Here is a 16396-nt window from a genome sequence, read left to right as displayed (position 1 = left end):
AAAAACATTTTATTCTAGCGTCATGCATTCATTTTTTATCAACACTTGAATGTGGCTGTTTCATTAAAAAAATCAACATTAGTTGTAGTGTGCATTGTTGAATTTACTGGTTTACATTCAAATTTTCTTATTTGTAAATTACAGTTTTATACTGTAAAATGTACACTTTTCTGTATTTTTTACAAAATTATTCTGGCAACCACAGCTGCCAAAATTATTTTGTAAAACCTACTGAATTATTTTTACAGTGTATACTTCCTTTAAACTAAGAAATACTATACTTCTCAGAAATATATTTAAATTTGCACTTAAGTATACTCGACTTGTACTTACAGAAAAGTGTAAGTTTATTTGGCGTATACTTCTACTCAATCATTTGATCAAGATATACTTAAAAGTATAATTAAGTATTTTTAAGTTTCTAGTTGTGTTCAGTTTCTTGATTGAGTAGCCTATTAAATACTGTTTCACATAGTTTTACATACTGTTCTTATAAACCTACATTGCCTGAAAATATCGATTGATAAAGAAAACAGATGTTCATAATTCTGAGTATCTGAATTTTTGTGTAGACTAGTCCACATAGGAATTTACTTTAAATCTACTTTACTATTTCCCCGCCATTGACTGAATTTCTCGGCTATCCATGTTTTCACTGTGCTACGGTAGGGGGCGCTATTACACTTCTTCTGAAAGAGGACAGACTCTCTTGATCAAAACACAGGCGAAGAAGAAACAGAAACAAGTGTTGGAAAGTTGCTAATGTAAATGTAAAATAACGCGATCATCAATATTATACAAAAATCAAAACCGCCTAACGTTACAACATGAAATGCTGAAGCCATGAAGCCATGAAACGACTGTGAAGCTTCGAAGGTGTTGATGGACTCAAATCTACTCTGTTTTGATCATCGTTCTGAATCCCATCTGGATGTAGTCTTTCACAAAAATTCGATTTTCTCAGCCTTTTGTTTAAAATGTTTTTTTTTTATGAAACAGCCACATTCAAGTGTTGATAAGAAATAAATGCATGAAGCTAGAATAAAATGTTTTTTTCAAAATGTAAAGAGTTAAAGTACAGTATATTTCAAGTATTAAAAAATAATACCTAAAAAGGAACATATACTTAAAGTGCAAAAATATTACATAAATAGTAAACTGTCCGTATGATGTTATGATGACTTGAACACTTCATGTTCAAGAAAACTTACAAGTATACTTGCAGTGTAAAACATCTAAACTAGTAGTTTACTGAGAGTATACTTCAAAGTGTACTTTCATATACTAAAAAAATTGCTACAAGTATTAAAATAGTAAACTACTAGTTTACTTATAAGTTCACTTGTAGTACAGATTCAGTACAAATGAGAAACAGTTGTGTACTGAAAGTTTACTACTGTTACATTTATAATACACTTAAAAGGATAGTTCACTTAAAAATAAAAATTCTGTCATCATTTACTATCCCTCAGGTTGTTCCAAACCTGTATGAATTTCTTTGTTCTGTTGAACACAAAAGTAGATATTTTGAAGAATGTGTTAAACTGAACAGGTCTGGGGAACTCAGACTGGGGTCTGGAGTCCCAAAGCAGCCTGGTTACAAACTTTTTTCAAAATATCTTCCTTTGTTTTCAACAGAACAAAAAAAAAAAATTATACAGATTTGTAACAACTTGGTTGTAAGTAAATTATGACAGAATTTAAATTTTTGGGTAAACTATCCCTTTAAATGTATCATTTGTATATACTAAAAGTGGGCCAATTTAGTCCCAAGCAGTATTGAAATAGTACACTTACAAGTACTAGTACATTGATATTAGTATAATTACCACATAAAGTATACTTAAAATATACTTGAACATTACTTAAGTATACTTAATAAAGTGAACTTGAAGTATACTTCTATTTTGTAAGGGAAAACAAACATAAATATACATCACATTTCAAATGTGTTTTACAGCCTGATGCCAAAATAGTTACATGTTCTTTAAAAAAATGCACTGGAGATTCAGAAATAGGGTTCCCTTTGTCATCTATTAAAAGATGATACTTAGAACCAGGACACTTATCACATATAATGTAACATCAACAACTTTTTTAATCTCCAAAGAACCATAAGGCCAACTGAGGGTTCTTGAGAAAACAGGGGAAATGATTCTCGATGAGAATAAACATGCTGCAAAGCACTGACAAAACATTTTTTTTTTACTAATGTATCATGTTTTAACATCTTTAACAGTCCAAAAATGAAAGCTTTCATGTTCTATATAAATATTCAGATAATCAGGACACAATGCTAATACATATAATTTAAACTATATCAAATGTAATAAGGTAATGAAATAATACTCACCAAATAAACTGACTTTACAAACAGTGAAGCAGCTCATCTTTCATCGCTGATTGTGAGTGGACGCTTGTGTTTGGTTGAGTGACTGCAGTCTGTGCCTGAAATGATCATTGCTTCCTGTACCGTGTGTAACCTTGATGAAATGTCCAAAATCAATATGATAAACTAAGAAAACAGAACAAAAAGAAAAGATAGAAAGTAACAAAACTGTACATAAAAGTAACAAAACTATAAATAAAAGAAATGAAGATTACAGAACAAAGAAAAGAGTGAAAAGAAAGACTAGTTTGAAAATAGTGGCATACGATAAAGATGAGAATAAAACAAGAATGAGAATAAGCAAAATAATAGGTTGAAACATCTGGGTTGATATCAAAATGGAAAAGGAAATATAAGAAAGAGAGGAACAGTGAGTCTAAAGAGAGGCAGAAAATTGCAATATTCATTACATATGAACAAGATTATTGAGGGGGAAAAAAGTGAAAATCACAATCATCCATTCAAAAAAAAAATTATATATATATATAGAGAGAGAGAGAGAGAGAGACTTTTTTTTTTCATTATTTACCCATCATTGTTCCAAAACCTTTAGAGCAGTTATTGTAAATATTTATTGCTGTTATTGTAAATATGTACTGTATGTATGCATTTATTTATTTAAAATTTGAAGAATCTTTATGCCATTTTCTCACTGTGTGACAAACAGGACAAAAATGAAATCATTATTCTCTAAAAATCCTGCTCCTTACCATAGCTGTCACATCAAACATGAGACATTTTGTCACATCACCTCAAGTTTGAAATCAGTAACGTCTTCAAACATAATTCATCTGATAACAAAATGTCACTGAGGTCAAAACTTGTGCTATATTTGATTTGAGAAATATGGCAGGATGAGAAATTTTACCATTGTATATAAACAACATAAAATGTAGTATCTTCATCACACAAAATGTCTTCATGAATATAAGTCATCTGGGCTAATTTGATCATGCTTTATGGTGTTTTTGTCCTTTTTGGAGCTTGACAGATCTTGTAAGATTCTTCAAAATGTCTTGTTTGGTGAAAAAAAGGCATACAGGGTCAGAATGACATGAAGATGATTGAATGTTCATTTTAGCTAAACGTTTCCTTTAAAGTGCCCCATTATGCTATTGTCAAGGTTCCTAGTTTTGTTTTGGAGGTCTCCTACAATAGGTTTGCATGCATTTAAGATCAAAAAACACTTTAGTTTTCTCAGTTTTCTCATTTCTCAGTGTCTGAAGCGGTTCAATAAAGAATTCAGTCTCTCTAAACTCCTCTTTCCAAGAGCCTACTCTGCTCTGATTGGTCAGCTGGCCTAGTCTGTTGTGATTGGTTGACAGCTTACATCACGTGTCGGAAACCAAATGCCCATTGCTATATCTTAATTTCAGCTTTGGATCTTCCTCAGCACTTGTATCAATTCCAGTGCGAGTCCTCTTCCTTTGGAAGTGCATGCAATGTGAATTTGCCTTCGCAGGAAACATTTGCCTCTTCTCAACATGTCTACAACACAAACCAAACCCTTCCAGGCCTCGGCTTCAACTACAGTGTACAAAAAGTAAGCATTGTTCACAGGCAGTCAATGAAGACCATTGGTGTCAGGGTTTTGTCACTTCGGTCTGGTTTATTCTTGTTTGGTGACAGAGCCCTGACACTCCTACTGTCTCATCATTGTGAGCGTGCAGTTCTGAGTTCGTTTGGCTGTACGCTCTCCCGTCTATACAAGTTGTTTTGTGTTTGAAGTGATCCTGGCACTTCGATCTAGTTTGGTTTCGGTTCTGTGTTGGGGTTCGGACATTCATGCTCCATGAGTTTATCTTCTGTTATGAGTGCAAGGGATAAGCATTCGCTCATTCTCATGCACTCTGGTTTAGTTTTGTGAGTGTGCAGTTTCGAGTTTGCCTGGGCCATATGCTCTTCTGTCAAGGACGGGTGAAGGGATAAAGGACTCAAAAACCAGCACTGCGGCAATAGTGCCCCCTCACATGGTTCTAACCCTTCCTCCATCAGACAGTGAAACCTCCATTTCTCCAACAACCTCCCGCCGAAGAAGGATGAGAAAAAGTCCACCTCTAGCCAGTTCACGAATTCACACTTACATATAATTAAACAGAGTAAAGGTTATGCATATTTGGTGTGCTGTCCGAGGGGAGTGCTCCGACCTCGGAATTTGACCTGAACCAAGAGTACTCCCCCATCCCAAGTTGGGATAGTTAGAAGTGAAGAGATGGAGTGGTGGAGGGATGCCGGAAAACTGTCATGGAGCAGAGGCAAGTCTCTTGAAATTATGTTTTTTTTTAACAAAGTTCATCGTCAAATGATCATTCTCGGATGTGCATCATGTTTACCTGCTCCCTGTTGTTCCCTGCCTTGTCCTGCCTTGCCTAGTCCAGCCGGTCATGTTCTCCCCCACGGGGTATTTTTTTGTTTGTTTCGTTTTATTTTTGATTGATAAAAAGCCCATATCTGCATTCTTGAGTCCCCACCTCATCCCTTCACCCATCCTTGACAATAGGCTGGCATTATACAAAGTTGTTACAAACCTATGTATAGGTTTGCGCAGGAAGCAAGACTGGAATTACTGAAGACTCGTTTCAGGCAGTTCAGAATCGGTTCTTTCTTTTGGGAGACAATAACTCCATTTACAGTCTTGTGCACTTTGATCTTTGAAACTTTGCAGACCTTTTACATTCACAAACAACTATATTCCACACTACATGAAAGGTAATGTCCTTAAAAAAGCATAACAGGGGCACTTTAACCAGGCTTGTGTAAGTCTTGTAAAATCACTTGTACTTACTGACAGAGGTTCTTCAGTTTCTCTATCCTCTGGTTTTGGGACTTCTAGGCGGTCGATGAAGTTCTGCAGCTCCTTCCTGAAAGCTTTCATCTGAGCATTGATGCGGTAAAGTAGCTCGTGCTCTCGTATTCGTCCGCCCTCATCATCATCATCCATTCTTCCAAACAGCTCACCGTTGGTCACGTAAACACGAGCTTCTGCAATGATGGTGCTGGTGTCAGCAATGAGTCTATCTATGGTCCTGCTCAATCTCTCTGCCTCCATACGGATATCAATCATCTGCTGGCGGTCCTTGAAGCTTCTCGATAAAAAACGTCCCTCTGGGGTGTAGAGGGAGCGAGTAGGAGTGAGGCACCGGATGTTGCGGACCTCCTCTGAGTCACTTTCGCCACCGACGGGACCCTCACGTTTGCGATGCGGAGGGAGCCGAGAGCAGTCATCGTCGCTTTCCCTGCGGCCACAGTCGCTCTCTGCGTCGCTGTCCCTCGGGCTGCCGCGGATGCCCAGGTGGGACGCCAGATCGTAGCGTTGCATGTTGGACAGCAGCACACGGTTTTCATACTGCAGCTGCATTACCTTCCCGCTCAGTTCGTTGATCTGCAGCCTGGCGGCCTTCAGCTCTTCCTGGAGAGCTTCAAACTTTGCGGCATCGACCGCCCCGCTGTTGTAGCGTGAGCCCTCATGTGACCCTGCCTTGTATTTGAGCTTGTTGAGCTCGCTGGTCATTTTCTTGTTCTGCTCTTCCACGTCAGCCAAGTTACGGCGCAGAAGTTCAGCCTCGTCCTCCACCAACTGCAGTTGTTGCCGGAGTTCAGACAGCGCCTCGCTCTGCTCTCTGGACGACGGGTCTGTCGTCCCACCAGCCAGCTCATCCCCGCGCATGTCATCCAACTCTGCCTTTAGCCCACGGTTCTCTACTTCCAGCTCCACGATTTTGCGACCTAAAATATTGGCTTCTTCTTCCACCAGCCGCAGACGGAGCTTCAGTTCGGACTCTCGGGTGGTGGGGGGACCTCCAGCCTCGCCTTTGGGGAGAGGACTGTCTACATCACCATAAAAGGAGCGGTACTTCTGGAGCTCCTGCTCTAAACGGTCCTTCTCTTTGTCTATTTTAGCCATTTTCTTCCGCATTAAGATAGCCTCCTCCTTGATGAAGGCCAACTGGCATTTTAGATCTTCATTTTCCTCCTATGGAAGAAAATATAGTTTGGAAAATGGTGTCGAAGTTGCTGTCAGTTTGTTAATGCATTGATGCTGTTGGTGTAAATCAATGGGCACAGGAAGGCTGGACTCTGAAAAGTCTGCTTGGCTAATGAAAATTTTTTGATGACATATTTGCCATATTTATACAAATGGCAAAATCTAAATTAAGGTTTTATTCAAATAAAAAAAAAAAAAACATTTTAGCATCACTCTATCAAAAGGATAGTTCACCCAAAAATGAAAATTACACCAAGCTTTACTCCACCTCAAGCCATCATAGGTGTATATGACTATATTCTTATAGGCGAACATAATCAGAAATATATTTAAAAATATCCTTAGTCCTCAAAGCTTTACAATGATTGTGAATGGGGGGCCACATTTTAAAGCAAAAAAATAAAGACCTTTTGAATTGAAGCGATGCGTTTTTGTGAGAAAAATATCCATATTTAAAACTTTATAAATTCAAATATCTATTGTAGCTTCTGGCGAATGACCATATACATAATGCGCAATTCATTTTACGGCAAATGAGTAATCCTCTGACGCGATGTATGACTCAGGATGTAGGAGTATCATAAACTTAGACACCTCTCGTGGTTTAAACAAATATTGCTGGGCAACAAACTCAAGCTCCTCTTCTCTTATATCAAAATCCTCCAACATTTCTCTTTACAATTTCTTGTTTTAGATTTCTAATTCTTGACCGGTGTTTTGTTTTGTTAGAAATCTCTACTCTTACAAAAGCTGCTATACTCCTGATGCAAACAACATTTGAATGTCTCTTACCTCTGTTGGGGTTTGTGGAGTCCTCTTCTCTGATTTCTGTACATCTTTTCCTCTTCGTTTTAGAGAAAGCTGATAGAGATATTTTCACATGTTCAGAATTTGCAGTGTATTGGAATAAACATGATGGAACTTCATTATTTACACTTTAAAAAAGTGAAACGACTGTGTCATTTAGTTCAAGTGCATTTTTATATTGGTCTAATCAAAAATCATGGTTTTGTTAATACAATAAACTATTTTATTTATACAGTATTTTCGCTTGACACCAGAGTGTTGATGTGCAGAACACATACTCGCCAACTTTACTGGCTGCAGAAATTTCTGTGGTTTTATAATTTTTCTGATGTTTTTTTTTAAGCATATAACAGAAAATATGATAAAAAAAAAAAACAAACAAACAAAAACATTACAATAGAGTGATGCATGTGTGATTTCAAAACCCTAAAGACTAATTCGCCACTGGTTCCCTCAAGATTTTCCAATAGATTTTTATAATGGGGGTTTTCAATTTATGAGTAAAATTACTCACACCCATATCGAAATTTTGAAGCAGTTTTGTTTATTTAAAAAAAAAAAAAAATGCATGTATCTAATAAGAATGCTAAATAAGAATGTTTCGGGTGTGAGTGTAGAACAAAATGTCATCAAGTTACACTCTCAAAAATGCTGGGTTAAAAACAGTCAAAAGTTGGGTGAAAATGGTTTGCCCAACCTGCTGGGCAGTTTTATTTAAGCCAATATTGTTTAAAAATGACTATATGGCTGGCTTAAAATGAACCCAAAGTAGGTTGGAAATTAAAAATCAGACACATAATTACTAGAGGCAACAACAATAATCAAAAGGTGAACATTTATTAATAAGCAATTTAATAAATGTTTATTGTTTAATTATTATTCATTAAACTCATTAATAAATGTTAATTTCCAACATACTTTGGGGTTCATTTTAAGCAAGCAATATAGTAATTTATAAACAATAGTTGAGTTAAATAAACTACCCAGCAGGTTGGGCAAACATTTAACCCAACCGCTGGGTTAAAACAACCCATTCACTGGGTTTGTCCATTTTCAACCCAACTTGGGTTGTTTTTAATCCAGCATTTTTTAGAGTGCATTTTTACCACAGAGCTTATTTTACTTCAAATTGAAAACTCCCATTATAAAAACCCTTAAGAAAATCTTGAGGGAAGCAGTGGCATCACACCTGCATCACTCTATAAATTAAGGTCTTTTGAAGTTGCCTTTATTTATAGAAAGTAAAAAATGTTTTTGTTTTATCTTAAGTGAAAATGCTGCTGTCGTATTATAGCTAATTTAGGTTTTCCTTGTGGTGAAATAAAGACTATTATATTGACCTACATTAAGTAACATTTTTGCTTATGCCTAAAGAAAATATATTAAGTATGGTATGGTCTTTAAATAATCTTTTTACTTCGTTTGAATGTTTTTGTCTTGGGGAAAAGAAATATTTCAGATTCATATAAAATCAACTTTAAGGTCTAAACCAAACCATAAATATAATTTGAGTGAAAGTAATACATTTGTCTGTAACAAATTAGAGTATTTTAAGTAGGTCCAAAGTATCATTTTTTTTTTTTCAGTGTTTTTTCAGTAAATATCTGTATTCTCAAAACATATGATGCTTTGAAAAAATGTGTCTGTGCATATTTCAAACGTGTATGGAGAGATGAGAAATCTTATAGTTATATATAGTTTATTATACTGGTTAGTTAAAATGGCTCAGTTTAGTTTGACATCTGTATACTCTCACCTCTTTGGTCTTTTCCAGCTCATTTTGTAAAGCCTGCTTTGTCACCTCAACTTCAATCAGCTGTTCCCTCAGTCTTTCATTCTCTTCGTCTGTTTTCGTTCGTTTCTCCTCCACATTCTCGAGTTCATTGTGCAGTCGGACAGACACATCCTTGGCCACCTGGTAGAGGAAAGAACATTTTAGGGATGTCGTTGTCTCGTTACTGACACTTCTCTCATTCGGTGTTGTTTTGTGGTTCAGTATTTTTGACTTTTTTGACAGTACAGTGAAAAGGTATGCTGGCAGCAAAGTGAATAATATCATATCTGACCTGTGCATTGATTTGTTTACAGGCATCATAGTTTGTCTTTAGGATTTTCCTCTACCTTTAGGTCTTGCTCCAGGCTCCTCAGCAGCTCCCCGTCAATTTCACCTGTTTCTGCATATCGCATTCGCTTCCTCTCCGCCTTTCGCAGGCGATACTGAAGGATTCGGCAGTTCTTATGGGCTCTCTCGAGCTCACGCCGCATGTCCTGCAACTGACAGGCGTCTTCCTCGTAGAACGTGTCCCTCATTTCATCCATCTCTGCTCGCATTTCTTCAATTTCATGCTAATAAATCACAAGTTCATGTCAAAGTCATATTAAAAGAGCGAAATATCATTTTTGTGTGGGTTTTTTTTTTTTTTTTTTTTTTTTTTTTTTTTTTTGTGGGTTAGTGACAAAAGAAAATATCTAAGGTGAGTGATCTTTTAAAAAATCTAGTTTAAAATTCATACGCCAACAGTCAAGTTGTTGGAAATAATACGATTGTTGAAAACAATCTTTTCATTTATTTAGGTTTCAAATAAGGCTGTCAAACGATTAATGGCAAAAGTTTGTGTTTACATAATATATGTGTGCGTACTGTGTATATTAATTAAAACACACATACATGTAAATATTTAAGAAATAGCCATGTGATATGGTAATCACAGCCGTGCTGATATAGAGCCATACCGCACAGCTACGAGTGGGATATTGCATTTATACAACAGTTCGATGGCACGAGTGTAGGGCTGTCAAACGAATAATCGCGATTAATCGCATACAAAATAAAAGTCTGAGTTTGTATAATATATGTGTGAGTAATGTGTGTAGTTAATATGTATATATGAATACACACAAATGAATGTATAGATTTAAGAGATATATGTTATTTATGTACAAAAAACTGACTGACTCACTCATAAAGACCATCTTTGCCGCCATGTAATTCCGTATTAATGTAACTTTCACTGAAGTCAAAATCACTAACACTCTTTCATAATACCAAAAAAAATGTCATGTTATTTATATATAATATTATTTATTGAACAATAATATTTAAATCAACAATAATAGCCATTATAACAGTATAAGAAGTAAAATAGGAAATAAACACTAACAAACAGTTCAGTCAAATGTACAAAAGCAGCGCTCTAGTTAGTACAGGATTTAATTTCAATGTAAATATAAAGTTATGAAACTTAATATAACCCTTAAGCCAAATCTATTTGCTCTGGAACAAATAATAAAGTAACAAGACCAAAGACTGCCCGTTTGAAATACCAAAAACAAATTATACCTCATGTTTAAACACTATCTACACAAGAGCCAGCGGCAAATTCCTGAAGGTCTGGCCGAGATGAAGCAGTTCTCTGCGGATACATAAGCGCTGAACGGTCGCTGACGGCCTGGAGCTCACATCTCGGAAAACGTCTAATCTGAGGTCTAAACAACTATATATGGCTAAAGAACACTTAAAACTACATTCCGTTACAAAATAACATTACTATCTATAAAAATACGGTGGGTTTGCTCGTCCGCCATGACACTCGCTGTGAGAATGCTGACAGCAGAGTGATTCACAAGGTGAAACAGTTCCTATGGCGATACTGGTAGAATATGCATGGCTGGAAAGACCTCTCAGCCAATCAGATTCAAGAACCAGAACCAAATGTTGTATAAATATTTATATTTATATATAATTTATATTATATATATATAAATGTTTTATATATAAATATAATATATTTTTGTTAAATATATACATGCATGTGAGTGTATTTATATATACAACATAAAATTCCACAATACACAAACATATATTATGTAAACACAAACTTTTATTTTGGATGCCATTAATCGCGATTAATCGTTTGACAGCACTAGTAAAAAAAACAAAAAAACAACTTTATTGTACTTTGAGCAGAAGTTAGCTGAAGGTAACGTTTTTTTTCTAATCATGTAGGCCTACTGGGGAATATATGTCATAAATTCTTCTTGTAGTTACACCAATATGAACTAATCTACCATCCATATTATCATAAAAAAGGTCAATTTATCTGATATTTTAAGAGATTTGATTGTTTTCTACTCACAATGATACCACAAAGTATGATGGTTACATCATACTTTGAGTTGGTGGACAAACATTTTTCAATTATTAATAATATTTTCTTCAAATACTTCAAATTAATCAAATAATTTAAAAAAAAATCCAATAAATTACCATTTACTAAAGAAATAATAAATAAAATATTATGCCAAACTACTTAAAAAGATTTTGTCTTTGTTCTCAAGAAGGTCTTATGTGATGCAAAAGAAAATATCTAAATTAATTCAAAAATGAAATTAAGTTCATTACAACAGTCGTGTACCACATGCATTTATTAGCTATTATTAGTTTTTAATATAGAAGCATATTTCCACTCGCATTTAAAACACCACCAACAAAAGCACAATCAGTTTTATCTCATCCTACCTTAAGGTAATCGTTCTCCTCCTCTAATCTCTCGATCTCCTCCTGTAGCTCCTGGTTTGGCGGAGGTAAGTCCTCCGAGGGCCGGTTCGGCTCCGCGTGCGGCAGCTGCGGCTCCGTCACCGGCGAGCTCGAGGTCTTCGTTGCCATGCCGCTTTCTTTCTTCAAGCTTTTGTTCATGTGAAACTGTATGAGTTCAGACTGCAAGCATCCCTCCCTCCAGAAGCCCGGGCCACATCCTACCGCACTCTTGGCCGTCTGCTTGCCTCCATCAGCTCTCGCGTTGTCTCTTTTGCCCTGAGAGGATTTCGTAGAGCTCGGCTGATCGGACACCACCCGAGCAGCATCGGCTCCCAAAAGCGATTCGTCGGCGGCGTAGGGTTCCTCAGAGGAACTGCTGCGCTCCTCGATGCTCTTGTTCTTCTCCGCCCTTCTCAGAGTCGGGCTTTCAGCACCGGAGGCGTGGACAGCGGCCGCGCCTTTGCCCGGGTGTCTGTCTTTGCCGGTGTGGACAGTGACTGGAGAGTTACTGCGGCTGCTTTTACCGCCTGGCTTCGACGCGGCGGCTTTGGCAGACGCGCTTTTGGAAGCCGCTTTTGACGGCGAGTCTTTGAATCTGGCTGGCGAGGACGCGCGCTGCTGCTGCTGCTTCATGCTGCTGCTTTCCACAGAGTCCATTCTGTCATCTGCGCGAGTTCATGTGTGCAAGATCCATCTTATCCTGCAGCTGTGAGGGGGAAACAGCTTCAGTGCTATAATTAGGCTATTAAAATGGGCATGTAGTCGCGTGTAGATCATAATGGAATTTTATTGCAATGGTAGACCTACTCTCTTAAAAAATAAAGAGAGTACCATCCCTTTTCATAGATCCAGAAGCCTTTAAAGCGTGTAAAAGCTCAAAAACCATCTTGACCAGCTGGCAACTGTTTTTACTGGTCTACCAGCCTCCAGCTTAGACCAGGTAGAAACCAGCTTTAAAGGATTAGTTCACCCAAAAATGAAAATTGTCATTTATTACTCACCCTCATGTCGTTCCACACCTGTAAGACCTTTGTTAATCTTTAGAACACAAATTAAGATATTTTTGATGAAATCCGATGCCTCCATTGACAGCAAGATAATTAACACTTTAAAACGCCCACAAAGCTAAAAACATATTTAAAACAGTTCATGTGTCTACAGCGGTTCAACCTTAATGTTATAAAGCAACGAGAATACTTTTTGTGCACCAAAAAACAAAATAACATCTTTATTCAACAATATCTAGTGATGGGTGATTTCAAAACACTGCTTCATGAAGCTTCCGAGCTTTACAAATCATTTGTTTCAAATCAGTGGTTCGGAGCGTGTATCAAACTGCCAAAGTCACACCCTCCAGTGGTGAACCAATGAAATTTCGAAACACTTTGTTATGATGTAACAAAGCCTTGTTTACTCCAATCACGTTTGATACACGCTCCGAACCACTGATTTGAAACACAAGATTCGTAAAGCTTCGAAACTTCATGAAGCAGTGTGTTTTGAAATCGCCCATCACTAGATACTGTTGAATAAAGTCGCTATCTTGTTTTTGTTTTTGTTTTTTTGGCGCACAAAAGTATTCTCATTATTCACATTAAGGTTGAACCACTGTAGTCACATGAACTGTTTTAAATATATATTTAGTTACTTTCTGGGCATTGAAAGCATTACACAAGGGCAAAACGTCTGGATCTGTGCACAGCTGAATCATCAGACTAGGTAAGCAAGCGAGAACAAAAGCGAAAAATGGCAGATAGAGCAATAATAACTGACATGATCCATGATATTTTTAGTGATATTTGTAAATTGTCTTTCTAAATGTTTCGTTAGCATGTTGCTAATGTACTGTTAAATGTGGTTAAAGTTACCATAGTTTCTTACTGTATTCACAGAGACAAGACTGTCGTTATTTTCATTTTTAAACACTTGCAGTCTGTATAATTCATAAACACAACTTCATTCTCTATAAATCTCTCCAACAGTGTGTAATGTTAACTTTAGCCCATTAGCCACAGAGCACAGCCTCAAACTCATTCAGAATCAAATGTAAACATCCAAATAAATACTATACTTACAGGAATCGATGCATGAATGCAACATGAATCATGAACACTTTGTAAAGATACATTTTGAGGGTTATATTAGCTGTGTGAACTTTGTTTATGCTGGTTAAGGCAGTCGAGAGCTCAGGGGTGGGGGAGCACGCGGTTTAAAGGGGCCGCGCACTGAATCGATGCATATATAATTATGGCTCAAAATAGGCAGTTAAAAAAAATATATATATGGGGTATTTTGAGCTGAAACTTCACAGACACGTTCAGGGTACACCTTATACTTATATTACATCTTGTTAAAAATGGTTCTAGGGCACCTTTAATTATATTGCTGGCGATGCAGGCCACACTGAGCCATCGGATTTCATCAAAAATATCTTGTATTCGTTAACGAAGGTCTTACGGGTGTGAAACGACATGAGGGTGAGTAATTAATGACAGAATTTTCATTTTTGGTTGAACTAATCCAGAGCATATTTTCCAGCAGCATCCCAGAATATGTTGGCCATTAATGGAGAAATTACACTGCAAGATGGTGTAACAAACAATTGTTACTTTAATGATCTATTTCTACATGATCTAACCCTTTATAGCTACTGTAACTGAGCAATGTTTCTGACTCGAATAACAAGGGTGTCCATTTGATTGATTTGTCTGAAGTCAGAGGATGTGGCAGATCAGATGTTGTGATGATGGTAAGGCTCGGATAGCAGATAGGCCTATTCTTATGCAAGTAAACCTTTACAGCAAGTCTCTGATAATATTAGAACACACTATTATTTGAGGTAGGTTTAAAATAATTGAGGTACCCTTTCTTTTTTGATAAAATAGCCTATTTCATTCACTGTACCGAGTATTTTCCATATGGGCCCGAGTGATATCATGACGACTCATATGGACGGGAATATAAAATGAATTACAAAATAATAAGGACATCGATCATGTGCCAGCAGCTGAGATTCAGATGTAAATGAGAAGCATCATTAATTAAATGCAGAGACACTGCTAAAGCACCAAGCTCGTTTACATTCATATCGTTCAAATTTTCACCTTAGATTCTACAGGGTCGTGTTCATGTAAACCGAGACTTGATTTTTGTCATTCTTTTACTGATTGGGTTTTTAATATTGACGTTGCGATGAGATATTTTCTTATAACCTTTCCAAGGTGAATGAATCGTTTAAGCCTTTCTTTGTAACCTGCCGAGCACCAGACGCAAAGACAACATACTTAAACATCCCATAATAACAAATGAACACAATTCTTACCTTTTAACATCTCATCTTCTCATCTTCATGGCGCAGGCAAAAAATAATGGCAGTGTACAGCGTCGTAAAAACACCATTAAAATGGATCAATATTCATGAGGTGACGTCACCGCTGGGCGGAGACTTGAGCATCAGACAGAGACGTTCTATCTATCTATCTATCTATCTATCTATCTATCTATCTATCTATCTATCTATCTATCTATCTATCTATCTATCTATCTATCTATCTATCTATCTGTTTACCTTAAAAAAGTAAACGTAATGTTTCAAAAAATAATTAAATAGGCCTAATAATCAAATAATTGTGGTATATTTCAATTTATCCAACACAGGAAATCTATCTTGTTTGTTTACCTTAAAATGGTAAAGCATACAATTACATTGTTGCAATTGCAACATAAAAATCTTTACAGCATAAAATCTTGATTTTTAAATATCGAGTAACTTCCTAAAAACATTTCCTGATTAATATTTATGTTATGTTCTCTCCTCTTCCAGACTGACATGATCAATAATTTGGGCTCCACCCCAGTGCATCTGCAGTCACACACACCATCTGGGACTCCATCACACACACACACACACACTGGCATCAGTCATGTCTGCTGTCTTCCTTTCTTGCCCAGTCATACTGCCCTACAAAGGCTTCTAATTGTTTGATTGAATTTTGATGCGTTTGAAATGAATTTCTCTGAATCTGAACACAGTGGAGTCAAACCCATCACAGGACAGATCATAAGACCTGATTTTCAATTTTGACAAAATGTGTGGTTACCACTTTTTGCCTTTGACTCATTGTTTACATGATGCACTAGCAAAGAGCATTACGGTCAGTGCATTTGTTCCATACAAGATGCGTTAATTGAGGTTTGTAATAAAGTGAGTGTGCTGTTGCGGGAAGGGGGATGGTCACATGTGATCTCTCTGGCCAGCTGGTAGCTGAACGACAGGGCCGTGTAGCAGCTGGGTAACGTAAGGAACGGTCTCTAATTGCTGCCATTAGAAGAACACATCAGAGATGAATCTATTCAGTGTAATGGCAGCTGGAGATCTACAATGATCAAGTGTAATATGACAGACTTGCTTATTTAATTTGAGCATAAATCATCCATATGGATTGAAACAAACCCCTAGCCTTGAGTTTTAAACTTCATTGTATAAATCATCATCCATCATCCACCTGGTGGACAATAAAACATATAAAAATCCCATTGATTGACTGAGTGACTAATATCAAAGAGACATGGGGGTGGATTCTTTTGACTTGGACCAGTAAGAAACCAGCTGGAGCAACCAAACACAATGTCATCATCTGCATAGAAACACCATGGTTTTTATGTACATTACTGTTCA

General features: G+C 36.8%; 1 protein-coding gene across 1 annotated transcript; it reads right to left on the bottom strand.

Annotated features, from left to right (window-relative positions):
- Nucleotides 1-2600: 2600 nt before the first annotated feature.
- LOC137024454 (microtubule cross-linking factor 3) lies at nucleotides 2601-15060 on the bottom strand. Its single transcript, XM_067392010.1, has 7 exons — nucleotides 15041-15060; nucleotides 11701-12424; nucleotides 9303-9527; nucleotides 8938-9096; nucleotides 7167-7235; nucleotides 5175-6362; nucleotides 2601-2711 (listed from the first exon to the last, which is right to left on the bottom strand). Exons 2-7 carry the CDS (start codon nucleotides 12373-12375, stop codon nucleotides 2601-2603), a joined length of 2427 nt encoding a protein of 808 aa, XP_067248111.1. The 5' UTR covers nucleotides 12376-12424; nucleotides 15041-15060.
- Between the last annotated feature and the right edge of the window lie 1336 nt (nucleotides 15061-16396).

This window comes from Chanodichthys erythropterus, chromosome 2 (assembly GCF_024489055.1).
Source record: "Chanodichthys erythropterus isolate Z2021 chromosome 2, ASM2448905v1, whole genome shotgun sequence".
NCBI classification, from domain to species: Eukaryota; Metazoa; Chordata; class Actinopteri; order Cypriniformes; family Xenocyprididae; genus Chanodichthys; species Chanodichthys erythropterus.
Note: the sequence above shows the minus strand (reverse complement) of the source record. Positions and strands in the feature narration are given on the sequence as shown.